Source organism: Panthera onca, chromosome D3 (assembly GCF_046562875.1).
Source record: "Panthera onca isolate mPanOnc1 chromosome D3, mPanOnc1 haplotype 2, whole genome shotgun sequence".
NCBI lineage: Eukaryota > Metazoa > Chordata > Mammalia > Carnivora > Felidae > Panthera > Panthera onca.
The window spans coordinates 52308964-52325596 of NC_138350.1; the positions used below are offsets into that span (position 1 = coordinate 52308964).

Here is a 16633-nt window from a genome sequence, read left to right on the forward strand (position 1 = left end):
GATACCAAACATCTCTCTGGGTTATTTCTGCTCCCTCAACTGCAGGTGCCTCTAACTCCCTTTTTCATGTACTCCACCATTATGGTACTTCAACAGTCTCCATTTTGTGTGATGCCTTTTAGCCAGGCCCTCAGACCAAACCACACCTTAGAATGGTGCGTGACCTACATAGGCTCCAAAATGGCGACTTTTATAGGCAAGGAATTTCTGCAATTATCCAGGAGCCCATAACTATTCTGCACAGTTTAATTGAGGTTCACACAGTTAGGCTACTGTGTGCAACTTAGGAAGACAATGTCATTTCATGTTTCTTCCAAAACACCCATTCCCAGGTATGGAAAGTGAGGAGCCTCCTGACAGGGCTCATGATTTCATAGGGCCTGAGAATAAAACCTGCAGAGTTCCTGCAAGAACACCTGTCCTTAAAGGGACAGGATTTGGAGAGCGTGGCGATTAGGACCCTCATCAGTAGAGCCAGCTGAGTAGGAAGCAGAAATACCAGATGTGTACCACCTCCAACAGGCACGATATAAGTTCTCCTAGATAAGAACCCGGGATCTAACGTTGCAACCTCCCGAAATTAAAAAACAAAAAATGTCGGGGACAGCAAGAGGATGAAAAGGAGCTTCTACTCACAGATTCGCAGGGCATCCATGGATCATTGCTATCCTTCAGTTGAGCTGGGTTCTGTAAAGAGGACAAGAGCAAATAAAATAAACTCCAAACACTCCTTTTATCCCTTTAAACTGAGGACTAATCAGGTTGATGTGGCTAATTTCAAGTCTTTAAAAATGAGTGACTAGTACTTTTATATGACAGGGTGTGCTGTGAACATACCCTCTAAAGCACAGAAGAAAACTCTTTCACTTTTCTTCCTCTTTATGAACACACTGTGCATTTCCTGTGCCTATCACTTTCACACTTTTTATTCGTTTTAGATCAGAACCTGAAACAGAGAGAGGCTAGGAGATTTATCCAAGGTCACATAGCTGGCAAACAAAGTCAAGACACGTCCTCAGTTCTTCTGCCTCCAATGCGTCTAAACCACATTGCTTTTTATGAAGCTAAACTATAATTTAGTGCTACATATCCATTTGGAGACAGAAACTATTTGACTTAGAAATATACACAGATTTGGGGTGCCGGGGTGGCTCAGTCAGTTGAGTGTCTGACTCTTGATTTTGGCTCAGGTCATGATCTCACGGCTCATGAGTTCAAGCCCTGTGTCGGGCTCTGCACTGACAGCATGGAGCCTGCTTGGGATTTTCTCTCTCCTCTTTCTGCCTCTTTTTCTCTCTCTCTCTTTCTCTCTCTTTCAAAAACAAATAAATAAATAATTGAAAAAAGAAATATACACAGATTTCAGAAACTTGATATCAGCCTAATTGCTGCTATAACAATAATCTTCATTTGGGGTACACATATCCCTGAGATACATGATCATGCTTCTCATGTATCCCTGAGATACATGATCATACTTATACAGAGGGTATAAGTGCACAGATAGTTTTAAATGAATCATTCACTACATACTCAGCTTCCACATATATATTCTTTCCTTAAGTCAACATGATGAACATGTACCTGAACCTGAAGTATCAAGTTGACCTCTCCCAAATCTCCCTTTAAAAAAAGTCACACCTCTCACACATGGCAAACATTGCTAGGTTGCACTGCAATGGATTGTAAAAGTATCCGGGGCACTGAGCCAAGCGATAATTCAAAATATCCATATCAGAACTGAGAAAGAATTGACTCTAAAACTCATAGTGTCCTCTTACAAGTCATATGATTTTCAATTATTTATTTTCAACAATATTAAAAGAGGACCCAATAGGGTTGCCAGTGTATAGGTCATTATAAATCATTTTTAACGATAGATGAAACATTATTAAACATTCTCAAAAATTCAAAATACTGTAAAAACGTTACTCTCCGTGGCAATGTCAATGTTCAAAATTGGCTGCTATTGCAAGATCACTTATAAGAATGCAATAAATCCAAAGATTTATTTTGGAAATATACAGAAAGAAGATGAAAGTAAAATTTTGTTCTCTTAAATTTTACACATATATTCTATTTCTTCAAAGATTTTAAAATATTTTTAAACACTAAAGCCTCTGGCAGATTCATGATTAGCAATAAATTCCAGATCACCACTCAGCAAAAGTAAAATATCTATTGTGTCCTCCTTTTAGATCAGAACAAGACTTTCACATACAACATATATCTCCGTGTAACTTCCCATACCTGCACAATTTGAAACACAAAAGGCTCCATAATGATCGATCTTACATTTTTCATCTAGTCTGTATATGTGGTAGAACTAATTTTATGAACACAAAACATTAAATAAGAGACAGTGATAAATTACAAATATTATTTTGTCCTCCTTTTTTTTTTGAAAATGTTCATTTTTTTTTTAATGTTTATTTGTTTTTGAAGGAAAGAGACAGAGTGTGAGTGGGGGAGGGGCAGAGAGAGAGGGAGACACAGAATCCGAAGGAGGCTCCAGGCTCTGAGCTGTCAGCACAGAGCCCGATGCAGGGCTTGAACCCACAAACTGCAAGATCATGACCTGAGCCGAAGCCGGACGCTTAACCGACTGAGCCACCCAGGCGCCCCTGTCTTCCTTTTTTAAATCACCCAAGGATTTGCAAAGTAAACACAGATTACAAACAAAACCAACTTCTAGGTTCCGAACAAAGCTTATTATTTCATTTTTCTTAAATAGATAGACCTGTGGCAAAAATCAAGTGTAATAAGACCTTAATCATACCACAGATCCAGCATATGGCCCTGTCTGTAGGAGGCAGTCCCCTCTAGCTCTTTTATCCTCATGCCAATGTATTTGCAAGGAGTAGAGTTGAAGTCACTGCTCTCCAACTGGTTTTCTAATCTATCATCTGTCCATTTGTCCAAAACCACAATTTAGTCACATTGACGCTAAAAGTCCTATGGTGTCTTGGTGGCTCAGTCGGTTAAGTGTTCAACTTCGGCTGAGGGTATGATCTCATGGTTTGTGAGTTCCAGTCCCGTGTGGGGCTCTGTGCTGCACTAACAGCACACTCTCCCTTTGCCCCTCCCCCACTCACACACACACACACACACACACACACACACACACACACACTCTCTCTCTCTCTCTCTCTCTCTCTATCTCTCTCTTTCTCTCAAAAGTAAATAAGTAAACATTTTTTAAAAAGGTCCTATGGTGCAAATGCCTGATAAATGATTTTAGTCATTCTCTCGGGTGCTGCTAATCAAATAGTTATTTTCTCATGGAAATTTATCATACTTATAAGTAGATCAGTGTTTTAGAGATCAGGTAAAAAGTTGAAAAGAAATCTCACAAAATTACTATTTAAGGCATGGGAAAGTCTAAGAAATCACTTAAAATTAGGGAGAGAAAATTCTCCATAAGATAAGGAACAAGCCCTGTAAGTCCCAGAAGTGTGTCTGAGTGCACACGGAAGGCAGCCTACCCATTCAAAGGCTGCTCCAAGTTCAGTGCTTAACCAAGAGCAGGGATAGTGAGTGACCACATGCATATCATGAACCAAAAGAAATCAAAAGCCACCATGAAATAATTTCTCTCAAAGAACTGGGTGGATTATTTCATACACCTGTGTCTCTGCATATATTTTTCCCTTTACATCCTCTACATTTTTTAGTAATGCCACCCTCGATTTTTACAAGGCTTAATATCTTTATCAATTTTATAGTGTTGGTCTATTCATTTCTACAACAAATACTTACTGCATGCCTAGTCACTGGGCATTCTGATAGGAGACGGTAGGAACATGATCCCCAAACTCCCAACTTTCTTGGAATATGTAGAGTAGTGGACAGGTACAGATAACAGAGAAGTAAATGGTTAACTTTTCAAAATAACATCAGACACTGAAAAAGTGCTGGGAAGACTCTTACAGAGGAAGATGTAACAATGATGGATTTGACAACCATTGACAAAGGGTGGCCATGGATGCTGACTGAGCTTGGGGATGGGGGACTCGGGTATATCTCACTAAGAAAGAGACAGGGCCAGTGTTTTGAAAATCAGAAGGTTGATGGGATGTCTGCGTGGCTCAGTCGGTTGAGCGTTGGACTTTGGCTCAGGTCATGATTTCACAGCTCATGGGTTCAAGCCCCGTGTTGGCTTCTGTGCTGACAGCTCAGAGCCTGGAGCCTACTTCAGATTCTGTGTCTCCCCCTCTCTCTGCCCTTCTCCCACTCATGCTCTATCTCTCTCTCTCAAAAATGAACATTAAAAATTTTTATTAAAAAAAAAGAAAGAAAGAAAGAAAATCAGAAGTTTGAGCTTTCCCAGCAGTGATTCAGTAACCTGAGACAAGGGAGCACTTGAATCCTAGAACAGAGAGCATCAGGGACAGAGATAAAGGACAGAGCTGGGAGAAGGGCAGGGCCAAATCAGATAGAGCCTCTTTGCTATGAAGGCAGTCTAAATTCCATTCTAATGGCCATGGGAAGTTGCCTTGCAAGTTTGAAGCAAGGGAGTGACTCAATCCAATTTGTGGTATTTTTTAATTTTTTTTTTAATTTTTAATTTTGAGAGAGGGGGGAGGACACAGAGAGAAAGAGAGACAGACCATCAGTGCAGAGCCCGATGGGGGGCTCGAACCTGAGCTGAAATCAAGAGTCAGACACTTAACCAACTGTACCACTCAGGCACCCCAATCCAAATTGTGTTTTATAAAGATTGCTTTGGCTATCATGTCATATTTTATTTGGCTCTTGCAAAAAAGTCTGTGATATGGCCCCTAAGCTATTTTACCTTATATACATAATATCAGATTTAAATAAGGTTTATATTTGGTAACTTTTTCAAACTGTAGTACCAATCTTAAGAGAATTGGGGATAACTAGTTAGGAAAGAGCCTTAACGAGAATAAATTTGGTACTCCTAAGGAACATATCTAAAAGCTATACGTTATACTCCACAATAAACATGTTTGTATAATAGTTTTCAGTAGAGATGCACTTAATCAGTTAACAATAAATAAGCTTCTATGCAAGCAAGAAAGCTTTTCCAACTTTTCTTTAAACGCAAGTGCAATGACATGATTGTCTATGTAGAAAATCGAAAAGAACTGACAAGACAATTCCTGGAACCAATAAGCAATTACAACAAGGTTACAGGATACGAGGTTAACATACAAAAGCCAAATGCTGTTTAATATACTTGCAATGAACAAGTGGAATTTGAAATTTAAAACACAGTACCATTTAAGTTAATACCCCCCCCCCAAATTAAACTGTTAGGTATCAATCTAACAAAATATATACAAGGTATACATGAGAAACTCTAGAAAAAATAAATAGAGAACTATTCCATGTTTAAGAGAGAGAGAAGAGAAGTGGAGGGAAGGGAGAAAATAGAGACAGGTGGGAAGCTGAAGATGAGGAACAAGAATCTCTTAACATGAGACGAGGGCTCACGTGCCTGGCTCACCAACCTTCCGGCATCCACCGAGGCAGTGTTTCCAGTTAACCTCCCGCTGGAGGACAGTGCTTGACAATCACGTATCAGAGTTTAACGTACAGCACTATCCGTTCTCTGTTTTCCGAACATCTCAATGACCTGAATGGAAGCTACCTACTAAAGTGATATATAAGGCAACCTTCGAAATATATGATGTCTTTATGTATTCATTGATGTGGAACTCTACCACAATAATCACTGGATGAAAAAAACAAATAACCAAATAGTGCATTATAATTCTCCTTTGGTCAAAAAAAAATATTACAACTTATGTGAGTATGTGTTTTTGGAAGAAAAAAAAAAGCCTGAAAGGAATTCTCCAAATATTAGCAGTGGCAATCTCCAAGTAGTGGGATTTAGTGGGATTTTTACTTGTCCTTACCCTCTTTCCAGAATCATCTAATTTTCTAACACCAAAAAACCTGACTCTCAAGGGACATTATTTAGTATGAAATAAAACATCCTTCACACCCAAATAAAACCATCTTCTATTAAATACTGAACTTCTTTTCTATGTCTAGATATTTTGCTGATATCTAGTAAAAGTACACGTGAGGAAGAAAGTGAATTAAGAAGAAACACGATGCCCTACTGCCAAATTTCTAATATGCATTTTTTCCCTTCCTGGGCTCAGGTGCCATTCCAAATCCCCACCACACACCCATTCCCTCTTATACCCCCGCACTCACACACATACCTGCAGATCTGCTCTGCACCCTGTCTACCTGTCCTAGTCTCTCTCCAGTCTCTCCCTGTTTCACTCTGTTCCCTGACTCACCGGAGTTCACAATAGTACCTTATCATCTCCCTGAATCTCCAGTCAGCCTTGGTAACAATTCCCAACCAGAGGACAGCCCTAACATTCCTTCTCTTCCCGCTCCTAGGCTGTCAAGTTCTACTTATTTTTTTTTTAACGTTTATTTATTTTTGAGACAGAGAGAGACAGAGCATGAATGGGGGAGGGTCAGAGAGAGAGGGAGACACAGAATCTGAAACAGGCTCCAGGCTCTGAGCGGTCAGCACAGGGCCCGACGCGGGGCTCGAACCCACAGACCGCAAGATCATGACCTGAGCTGAAGTCGGACGCTTAACCGACTGAGCCACCCAGGCGCCCCATGTCAAGTTCTACTTTAAAAAAGGCTCAAAACTGGGGCGCCTGGGTGGCTCAGTCGGTTGAGCATCCGACTTCGGCTCAGGTCATGATCTTGCAGTCCATGAGTTCAAGCCCCTGCATGGGGCTCTGTGCTGACAGCTCAGAGCCTGGAGCCTGCTTCGGATTCTGTGTCTCCCTCTCTCTCTGCCCCTCCCCCGCTCATGCTCTGTCTCCCTCACTCTCAAAAATGAATAAATGCTAAAAAAAAAAAAAAAAAAAAAAAAAGTTAAAAAAAAAAAGGCTCAAAACAGATGGCCTGCACATCATATTCTTGCTTCCTCATCTCAGTTGGTCTTCAAACTCTTCATCAACTACAGACTAATAGTTGCTTGCCTCTGTTTCTAGCCTTTTGTGCTCAAGTGTTCTCTAACATTTATGGCATGAGTTGGCTTCCTGTCACTTTCCTTCACCCTTCCCAATTCTTCTCACTCCAACCCCACAAAATTGTGGAACAGGTATGTGCATAATTTTCCTCTAATTATGCCTCAAAATGATTTCTCTCTTCATTGAATTCTTCTGATCTTTCGTATCAAAGGAAAAACAATCTACCTCATTACCAAGTCTCTTTTATTCACATTTTGATCCAGCCATTCCTATTCTCTTTTAATCACAATTGTAACTGTTCCTTGATTTCTTTCCTCTCCCTTTCTCCTTTTTCCTCCTATCACTTTTTCTCCACAGCCCCCTTCTCCTCTGCCTTTAGATCATATATTTGGTCATGATTTCCCAACATTAAAAAAATATGCCTTGAGGTGGCTCAGTCAGTTAAGCATCCAACTCTTGATTTCAGCTCAGGTCATGATCTCTTGGTTCATGGGATCGAGCCTGCATTGGGCTCTGCGCTAACAGCTGACAGCGCAGATCCTGTTTGGGATTCTCTCTCTCCTTCCCTCTCTGCCCCTCCTCCTCCTCCTCCTTCTCTCTCTTTCTCTCTCTCTCTCTCTCTCAAAATAAATAAACTTAAAAAATATATCTTGATCTAATTAACCCCTCAAACTATATCTTACCTCCCACATTTCTTTTATTTCCTAACTGAAAGTGTAATCTACAATTACTATTTCCACTTTCTCAATAACTCATTCCTTGACTCCCATGATTTGGCATATGTCACCAGCAAAAGTTAGCAATGACCCATGACCTTCTCGGTTCCCATTCTCCTTCACCTTGCTATGCACATTAACCATCAAATATTCCCTCTTTGTCTAACCTCTTATCATTCCGCTCCAGAGATTCTGTTTCCTCTCTTGTTACTTGTCCACCTGCTTATCCAATGTCTCCTTTCTGAACTCAGCTTCCTCATCAACCCACCACAACCACCACAATCACCACCACTTTGTAGCATTCTGACACCGAGAGAATCCGCTCTGCACCCACAGCCTGGTCCCCTGATTCTCTATTCCCTTGGGCTCTTGGAGCCCTCTGCTTTTAGACTTCTTCTTTCTGTACCCTGCACAGATATGCACATTTCCCATAAGATTCTGTTCCTTGCCTACTTCACTTACCTTACACCATTGCATGTAATAGCCTCGTTTCCTTTAACTTCAAATAACACTCGTGTTTGGATAAATTCTACTTCTTTAGCTTTTCTATCTATCTCAAATTTTAGAATCACATTAAAAATTTACAAAAATAAAACGAACATCAGACACCCTCTCACTGCAGTGACATTCTCCTGCTGAATTTTCTGTTTCTATGACTAGCACTCCAATTGTCTGTGAAAGCCAAGCTTACACCATCTGACCTTTCCCCTCCTGGCATCCCATGGTCCATAAGCCCTACCAGTTCTTTGGGAATGTTTCTATCTTCTCTCCTTTCCAGTGCCACTTCAACACTGATGTTGGTGTTCTAAGTATGCCTTACCTCAGCAATTGCTAACTCCTACATGTCTTGACTTCAAGTGCTTTTCCTTTACATTCCACCCTTTGTATTGATGCTGTGTATTACATACACTACTTTTGTCACTCTTACTCTCTTATCCAATGAAGTTCAAACTCCTTAATCTGCTACATAAAGCACTTCATGATATGTCTCCAAACTGAGATTCCAAATCTTGTTTCCCATGTGTCCTTACTACTACTTTCCAGCTAATAATATTATTTATCATTTCTGGAACATCCAAAAGTGCCCTGTGTTCATGTTTTACTCTGGCTGAAATTTTCCTTTTTATCAATTCTTCTTATCAAAGCAGCTTCATCCTTGAGAGCCCTTTCAGTCCCTAGTCTCCTACAAGTCCTTACCAAAATTCACTTCGATCACTTGAGTTGTCTGCTATACCCATCCATCAAGCCCATCAGTGCCTCCATTAAAGCATATATCCTAACCTGTCTTGCTGTAATTATGTGTTTTGTCTTCCCTAAAAGTGTAAAAGCCTTTGGAGGGCAAAGAGCCTGTATTATTCATTTTGTATTACCCATGCTTATTCTATATTATTAACAAAATGTGGATTTAAGAAATGAATTAACAAAAGAAGATTGTCAATGGTTTTATGACAGTTTCCTTTAAATTACGCACTTTTTGCTAATGTTGTACCTTCTATAACAGGTGGTGCTAGAAGTAAACAGCGAATTTATTGTTGAGGTAATGTATATTAAAACTGTTTTCTCAATTTAAATTGAAAGAAAAATGGAATTTTGTAATGCATCGTATATCGAAAATCAGAATACTGAAATCATAATCACTTAGTAAAAGGTAAGAGAAAGAACCTCTGCCAAACCAAAATAGCAATGGCAAACCCATACTTCTAAATATCCATGTTTTCAGGCATAGTTTGTAACAACTCAATGTCATAGTAACTCCTACTTTTCAAACTGTATTAGTAGTTTATTCATACATTTTTCAACTTAAAGAAGCACAGTAATACATTAGAATGAGAAGAAGATTTTTAGACAGTTACACCATTAAGAAAGATAACCAATGGTCAATTTCCTCCTATCAGCGAGGGAAAGATATAAATATCTATCTATATCTATCTATATATCTATATATATATATATGTCATCACAACTCAATAGAACAACAGAGAATCCAGTGCCATTAAGAGTGGGATTCAGGAAATAAAGTCCTCGATCTCTGGGAGGGCTTTATTTTCTTACAGTAATTAAACTTTCATCATGATCAATCTCAAATCATTGAAGATAATAAAATTACTTTTCTAATCTCTGTTGATGAAGAGATCTCTGGTACATTTCAGGAAGTTGTATCAAAATGCGGGGAAAGTGTACGTGCTTTGGTTCTTGAAAGGATAAGCTCCATTCACAGGGAACGTTTCCTTCCCCAAAGTGGTAATTAAATGAAGCATTAGCTTCAACAAACATTACGATCATTTAGGCCTCAATAAGTATATTAGGAGTCACTTAAAAATTTATTTATATTTATATATAAATGCATACATTTATGCATGTATACAAATATGTTTATGCATGTAGTAACATTTCTAAACTCTTCAATACTTTAAAATTCTTAGACTTCCTCCAACAATAGTAACATAAGACGACAAAGAGAAAAACATATAGCAAGCAGGGATAAATATGGACAACATTGAGAAGACACATAGTTATCCATGGGATTATTGCAAGTACCATCAATTCAGTTAAAATATTCTTCTAATCCTACAATAATATGTTTGGATACTTAGCCAGAGTGATGTCCTTACCAAAAGAAAAGAAAAATCCCTTCCCTCTTTTAGGTGACCATACCCACCAGCACAATTTTCCTTTTGCATAGGATGAATTCAATGGAACACCAGCAATCTTTTAAACTCTGGAGATCAGAAAGCCTGGTCAGAGCCCAAAGAGGGGTGAGGAAAGATTGAAAAAAAAAAAAAAGAAAAAAACACAACATATTATCCAATATAACACATTATGAGCACGACACATAGCTAATGAAATTTGTTTCACTAGAATCATATAGTTACAAGTGAGATGATTCCAAAAGAAGTAGGTAGGCAAGTGACCAGGCTACACACACCAAGGGTTTTGAATTAGTGAACACTTTCTTTGTTCCTCAAATTCAATACCTTTGCTTCTTCTGGGTGCACCTTACAATGTTGAATAAATGTCCTTACTAAGTAAAACTGTCCTAACACTGTATAAAATGTGAACTATTTTTGCATAAGGTGAAAGAATTAGACGTTGAAAATGGCACTACAAAATGGCAGACGGTCAGAAGACAAAAGCGGGAGTGGATCAAGTTTGCTGCTGCCTGTCGAGAAGGAGAGGACAACTCCAAGAGGAATCCGATAGCCAGAGTAAGTGAGGAAATGAACAGGAGTATGCGGTGCTGATAACACATGATTTGCAGGGCAGGAAAGCCCTCCGACATTTCGGGGATTTGCAGCCTTCACTACTCCAAAGTGACTTAGGAAGAGGGGTGACAGGTAGTCATTTGCTCATGTTGCTGAGGCACTGTTTTGAATATTACCTTGTGGGAACTGATACAGAGCAGAGAGTCTTCGAGTGATCCTAGAAGAGAAACCTGGATCTCCAGTACAACTGGGCTTTATCTGTTCATTTGTGTCCTGCTTATCTGTCACAGGTACATGTTATAGAAAATTTATGCATGTAGTAATAATCTTCCGGCTATCCCTCCCCCAGATCAAAGGTTTACAGTATTGATTAATTCTTTCCAAGAAAGGAAAGAAAGGAAGTGTCAAAAGTTCCCACTAGATTCCTATATCCAGAATTAGGAGAGTCTTAAAAAGTATTCCAAATAATGGTAATTAAAAAGGAAGGAGAATGAAGGGAAGAAACTGTACTAAATTGATCCAAGAAGGATGGGATCCACGTTAGCAGTTTCACTAGGTCTTGGGAAGGGGCATCTTGGCCTTGCCCCACTAGTGAAACAGCAGAGCAGTCAACCAGAATTCTCTCCTTACAGCTTTACATTTATACATTGTTTGCATGTTTATATGAAGTTTTACCTATCTATAGTAAGCATCAGCAGTGAGTGATATTACAGATACAACCTCCACTCAAGAAGACATTATTCTCTGTCAGAGGAGTATTCTGATTTTTGGAAATTTTTGGGAAGATTTAAATTGTTATTGTTTCCTTTCAACTCACAGTTATAGCTTTATGTTACTTCACTGTATGGCATATTCTTTTCTTTTTATTTGCATTCGGGGATTTCCTGGATTTTCATCCAGATAAATAAGATCTCTGGATTAGAGTGGAGCTACTCCAAGTTGTGTTTCCAGTTGTCTTTATTTAATTGTGGGTATTGGGTAACAAATCTTAGTATTTTACCGAATGCTCTCCTCTTTGGTATACAGGTGAGATTCCAAAATTTAAACTATCTTTGTTCAAATTTATGAGCAATAGATATAAAACTATTAAAACAAAACTTACGTGGCAGAATATTTGCCATAAACTCTATTTGGCAGATGAGTGATATGGTAGGTTTCAATTCATAAAACTATTCCCAGTATCTCAAAACACTGTATTTCTCTTGTGGTTTTCTTAAGTTATCTATAATTTTGATTAAATCTCTAAAGTCTAGTCAGGGTACATATCAATATAATACGATCCTTCAATGAGTACTAAAGATGGTGATTTCTTCTGTCAAACTCTTTATATGCAAAGAAAATCAGAGAATTGAACAATGTACCATTAATAATAGCAAATCTCCCATCAAGCATGTATGTGCCTTATGCCAGGCATCGGGGTGTGGTGTATATATGTTACCTCATACAATCCCCACAACAAACTTAGGATGTAAGTGGTATTATCCCATTATAAGCTGGTGCTTGGCAAAGTTAAGTGAATTTTCCAAGGTCACACAGGCCTAAATCATGGTGCCTTGTTTGAATCCAAAGCCCATCTGGCTACAAAGCTATTCCCTTCTCATTCTATTACACGCCACGGTTCATTATCTGCTTTAAATAAGATCACAATCCTAACCATTTTCCTCATAGATCCGATCAGACTGTGAAGCGAACCAGAAGATTACATACCGCATCTCTGGGGTAGGAATTGATCGACCACCTTACGGAGTGTTCACCATTAATCCTCGGACTGGGGAAATTAACATCACTTCAGTGGTGGACAGAGAGATAACCCCACTTTTCTTGGTAAGTCACAGTAGTGTTTTAACTTATGCATATTATTTTTCTTCCCTATTTAAAACACAGTAAAGCTGAAGCCAAACAAAGGGACCAAAGCAATGAAAAGAGTATGAAAACATAAGTTTATAGTTCAAGAGTGTTGCATAGATATGCCATCAAATGTCTTGATAATGTTTAAATTAATAAACTTTAATCTGTCTGCATTCACTAAGCAAATTGTTTCTTTGCATATTTCCTGAAATAGTTTTGATCATGTTACTTAATTTCCTTTGATAGAAAGAGACAGTTTTTCCCTCAACTCTCCACAGATCTATTGCCGGGCTCTGAATTCACGGGGTGAAGACTTAGAAAGACCTCTTGAGCTTAGAGTCAAAGTTATGGACATAAATGATAACCCTCCAGTTTTTACCCAAAATGTGTACACAGCCAGCATTGAAGAAAACAGTGATGCAAGTAAGTGGGTGACACTACTTCTCCGCATTATTATCACGTCGATTTCTCTTGCTCAAAAGCTGTAGGAGACTGACACACAGGTAATTTAAAGATCAGAAAAAGTCAAACTTGTATTTTGAATAAGCCCCACAAGTTCTAACTTAAAACTGACCTAGAAAAAAAATCATATCTAAAATGCTACATATCCTCTTGTTTGTTTGTGGAGGATCCTTGTACATGTCATTTAGCAGGAGCTTAGCGCCTTCCTTAAAGATTATTACTGGTTCATGATTAACTTAAACCAAATGAGTTAACTGAAAAAGAAACCATGGATGTTTTCCATGCATGGAAAAGGTCTCTGTGCTGATCTATCCCTCAAATTGTGGGCTGAAGCGCATCAGAGAGTGACGGAGGGTGCATCTCCGACGGTAGCCATCAGGTCGCTTACAAAGGGTAATCTCTGGTTCTTCACAGTCTACACGGCAAGCCACATTACATTCTCTCTCTCTTTTTTTTTTTTCACTTTTTCCATCCTGTTTAATTCCATCTCCAGCTCCAATACTCTCTTCTCCTTCTTTCTATCCCTTCTCCTGAATGTCTTTCCTTTCTATGTTTTTCCTATGTTGGTACTTTCCTTTGTTCTCCCCTCCCTTGCCTTCTGACCCTTGCTTTCCCCAATCCTCTAATATTCCTTTTTCTTTCATAGCTATGTCTGCACGTGTATCTCGAAATTAAATTTGAAAAGGGGAATATAAAAAAGGAATTTCAGAAAGAAAGACATATAGAAAGCAAACTAGAGGTACTAATGGACAGTCAAAGAAAGAAGGATGGAGAAGTTTGGAGGAAAAGAGGAAAGAGGCAAGAAGTACTGGAGGAGAGAAAGAAGAGGTAAAAAGGCAGGAGTCAAGAGGGTGTGTCTGGAGAACTTCTTCAGAGTCCCCAAAAGAATGATGTTGAAAATAAGAAACACAAAATGTTTTATAGCATAGGAGAAGAGGACATACAGAAGCAAAGTGAAGGTTTTGCCCCAGAAGGTCTCCAAAGCCCATCATTGTTTCGTCACTAACATACTTCAGCATAACTTGGTGAAGGGAGGAAAGGTGAAGCCCGCTCCAAACCGACACCCAAGTCCACGTCTACGTCCACATCCACTTGGTGGCTGATTAGCAGTTTTATTAATGCTCCCTCAAGTGAGGAGAGTGAACCACAGGGCCAGGGCATATTTTCATAGACTATGAAGTCCATGAAACCTGGCTTTTTTATTCAAGGGGTCCCTGGTTCTCTGTACTAGTTTTTCACTTTGAAAACTGGCTGGGAAGCAGAAAAACATCAGGGACCAGCCAGCTCTGGAAAATCTGTCCTAGGGGCTAATGTCCTTGGGGATTGTCTAGGATGCTGGCTCTTTGTTCCTATGAATAATCAACAACTTTTTGTATTCCTGTGGACAAATCTTCTTTTCAATAGTTATATGTTCTTGACTATTCAGTAAAGTGCTATCATCCTCCAAGGCAACCAATAATAATTCTCCATTTTCTGGATGAATAAAAATAAAAATATAAGTGATCAATTAATAATCTTAACATTGAATTTAATTAAGCTATAATCTTTCTATTTTTTAAGTTTATTTATTTATTTTGAGAGACACAGAGTCAGTGGGGGAGGGGCAGAAAGAAAGGGAGAGAAAAAATCCCAAGGCTCCACATTGTCAGCATGGAGCCCAATCTGGGACTCAAACCCACAAACTGTGATATCATGACCTGAACTGAAATCAAGAGTCAAATGCTTAACTGACTGAGACACCCAGGTGCCCCAAGCTATAATCTTTCTTACTTAAGCATTTTAAATTAATGTCACAAGACCACTGTAAACACAAATTGACAAAATCGGCTTTTCAGATTTATGATAAAGGCTATGGAACTTCTTTTTCATACATTAACAATTACTCTAGTTTGCTCCTGATTTACCATTTAGTCACTTAAGGAGTGTAAGTACTTTATATACTAAAGGATTTTATAGAGCAAACCGCCATTCCATTATTTTTACAATTAGTGGTGTAGTTTGAAATTATGGTAATACATTCTTGTGGAAAACTAAAACAGAAAATTCAGGGAAGGCCAACCACTCTTTCTTCCTATGCCTGATGATTTGCTGAACTGATCCCAGCAGAGTCCCAAACATTCTCCACCTCCATCTTCATTTCTAGACACACTGGTTGTAAAGTTAAGTGCCACAGATGCAGACGAAGACAATCATCTGAATTCTAAAATAGCCTATAAGATCATCTCTCAAGAGCCAGCAGGGGCACCAATGTTCATCCTGAACAGGTACACTGGAGAAGTCCGCACGATGTCCAGTTTCCTTGACAGAGAGGTAAAGCCTTCTATAAATGAATGATAAGAAATAAAGAACTCAATTTTCAAAAGGCAAAGATGAAATGATCCAAGTATGCCTTTCCTCCAGTGTAAAGGAGGGAAGGAAAGATAATCTAACCATGACTTTTGAATGAAAATTATAAGAAGAAAAAAATTATATTAAAATACTACATAAAATTATAAAAGGAAATTAGGGGAACAATTTCAGAATGTGTCGTGTTTCATTCAACACGTGGTCTAAGGCTTACAATTCTTTTTCATTTTAAGCAACACGGTATGTATAATCTTGTGGTAAGGGGCTCAGATCGAGACGGAGCTGCAGATGGACTGTCTTCTGAGTGCGACTGTAGAATCAAGGTTTTAGATGTCAATGACAACTTCCCCACTTTGGAGAAAACTTCCGTAAGTTGTTATTTTTATAATCCTTTTCCCCTAAGTGTCAGTAACTGATTTGCTTTCCTGCTAGTTTGTGAGCCTGGTTCTGTTACGTGTGTGGATGGACTCAGCTTTGCTGTGTAAACCTTGGAACTTATTAAGTATAATAATAATATACCTCATACAGTCAATAATATGGTACTCACGTTGTATGGTGACAGATGGTAACTAGACTTATTATGGTGATCATGTCACATTATATATAGACATGGATTTACTATGTTGTATGCCAAACGAAAATGATACTGTATCTCAATCGTATTTCATTACAAAATAGTAATACACCTTAATAGTGCATGCTTGCCTTTGAGTCACTATTCTGTACAACCTGCATCTATGAAAGCAGCAGACCAACTCCTCCATACTCTCTACTCAAAGAAATGTGGGATTTTATTAACCTGATGCTGGGAATCATGTAACAATATTGATGTATCTTTATAGGCCTGATGTTTGCTGAATTAATTCTACAGGAGTCCCAAACATTTCCCACTTTCATCTTCATTTTAGGCACAAAGAAGCATAACATTGAAAATAGCAAAGCCAAATCTGGCTCGCCACCTATTTTGGTTAAAAAAAAAAATGTTTTATCGGACCGCAACTTGACTCATCCCTTTATATGCTGTCTGCGGCTTCTTTGATCTTACAGCAGCGGAGGTGACTAGTTGTAGCTGAACTCT

At 38.7% G+C, this 16633-nt stretch overlaps 2 protein-coding genes across 5 annotated transcripts in view; one reads left to right on the forward strand and one right to left on the reverse strand.

The window, feature by feature from the left end:
- The window catches only part of DSC1 (desmocollin 1), a 361845-nt gene that overhangs the window by 244327 nt on the left and 100885 nt on the right, over positions 1-16633 (reverse strand). For all 4 annotated transcript variants that reach the window (XM_060613518.3, XM_060613517.3, XM_060613519.3 and 1 more), the window contains exon 3: positions 637-687. In XM_060613518.3, coding sequence (XP_060469501.1) covers positions 637-687 — 51 coding nt within the window. The remainder of the gene's footprint in view (positions 1-636; positions 688-16633) is intronic.
- The window catches only part of DSG4 (desmoglein 4), a 36236-nt gene continuing 21546 nt past the window's right edge, over positions 1944-16633 (forward strand). Inside the window, 8 exon segments of the mRNA XM_060611914.2 lie at positions 1944-2040; positions 8357-8505; positions 9198-9233; positions 10771-10902; positions 12568-12723; positions 13026-13170; positions 15353-15519; positions 15789-15923. Of these exon segments, the coding sequence (XP_060467897.2) occupies positions 1944-2040; positions 8357-8505; positions 9198-9233; positions 10771-10902; positions 12568-12723; positions 13026-13170; positions 15353-15519; positions 15789-15923 (1017 nt within the window).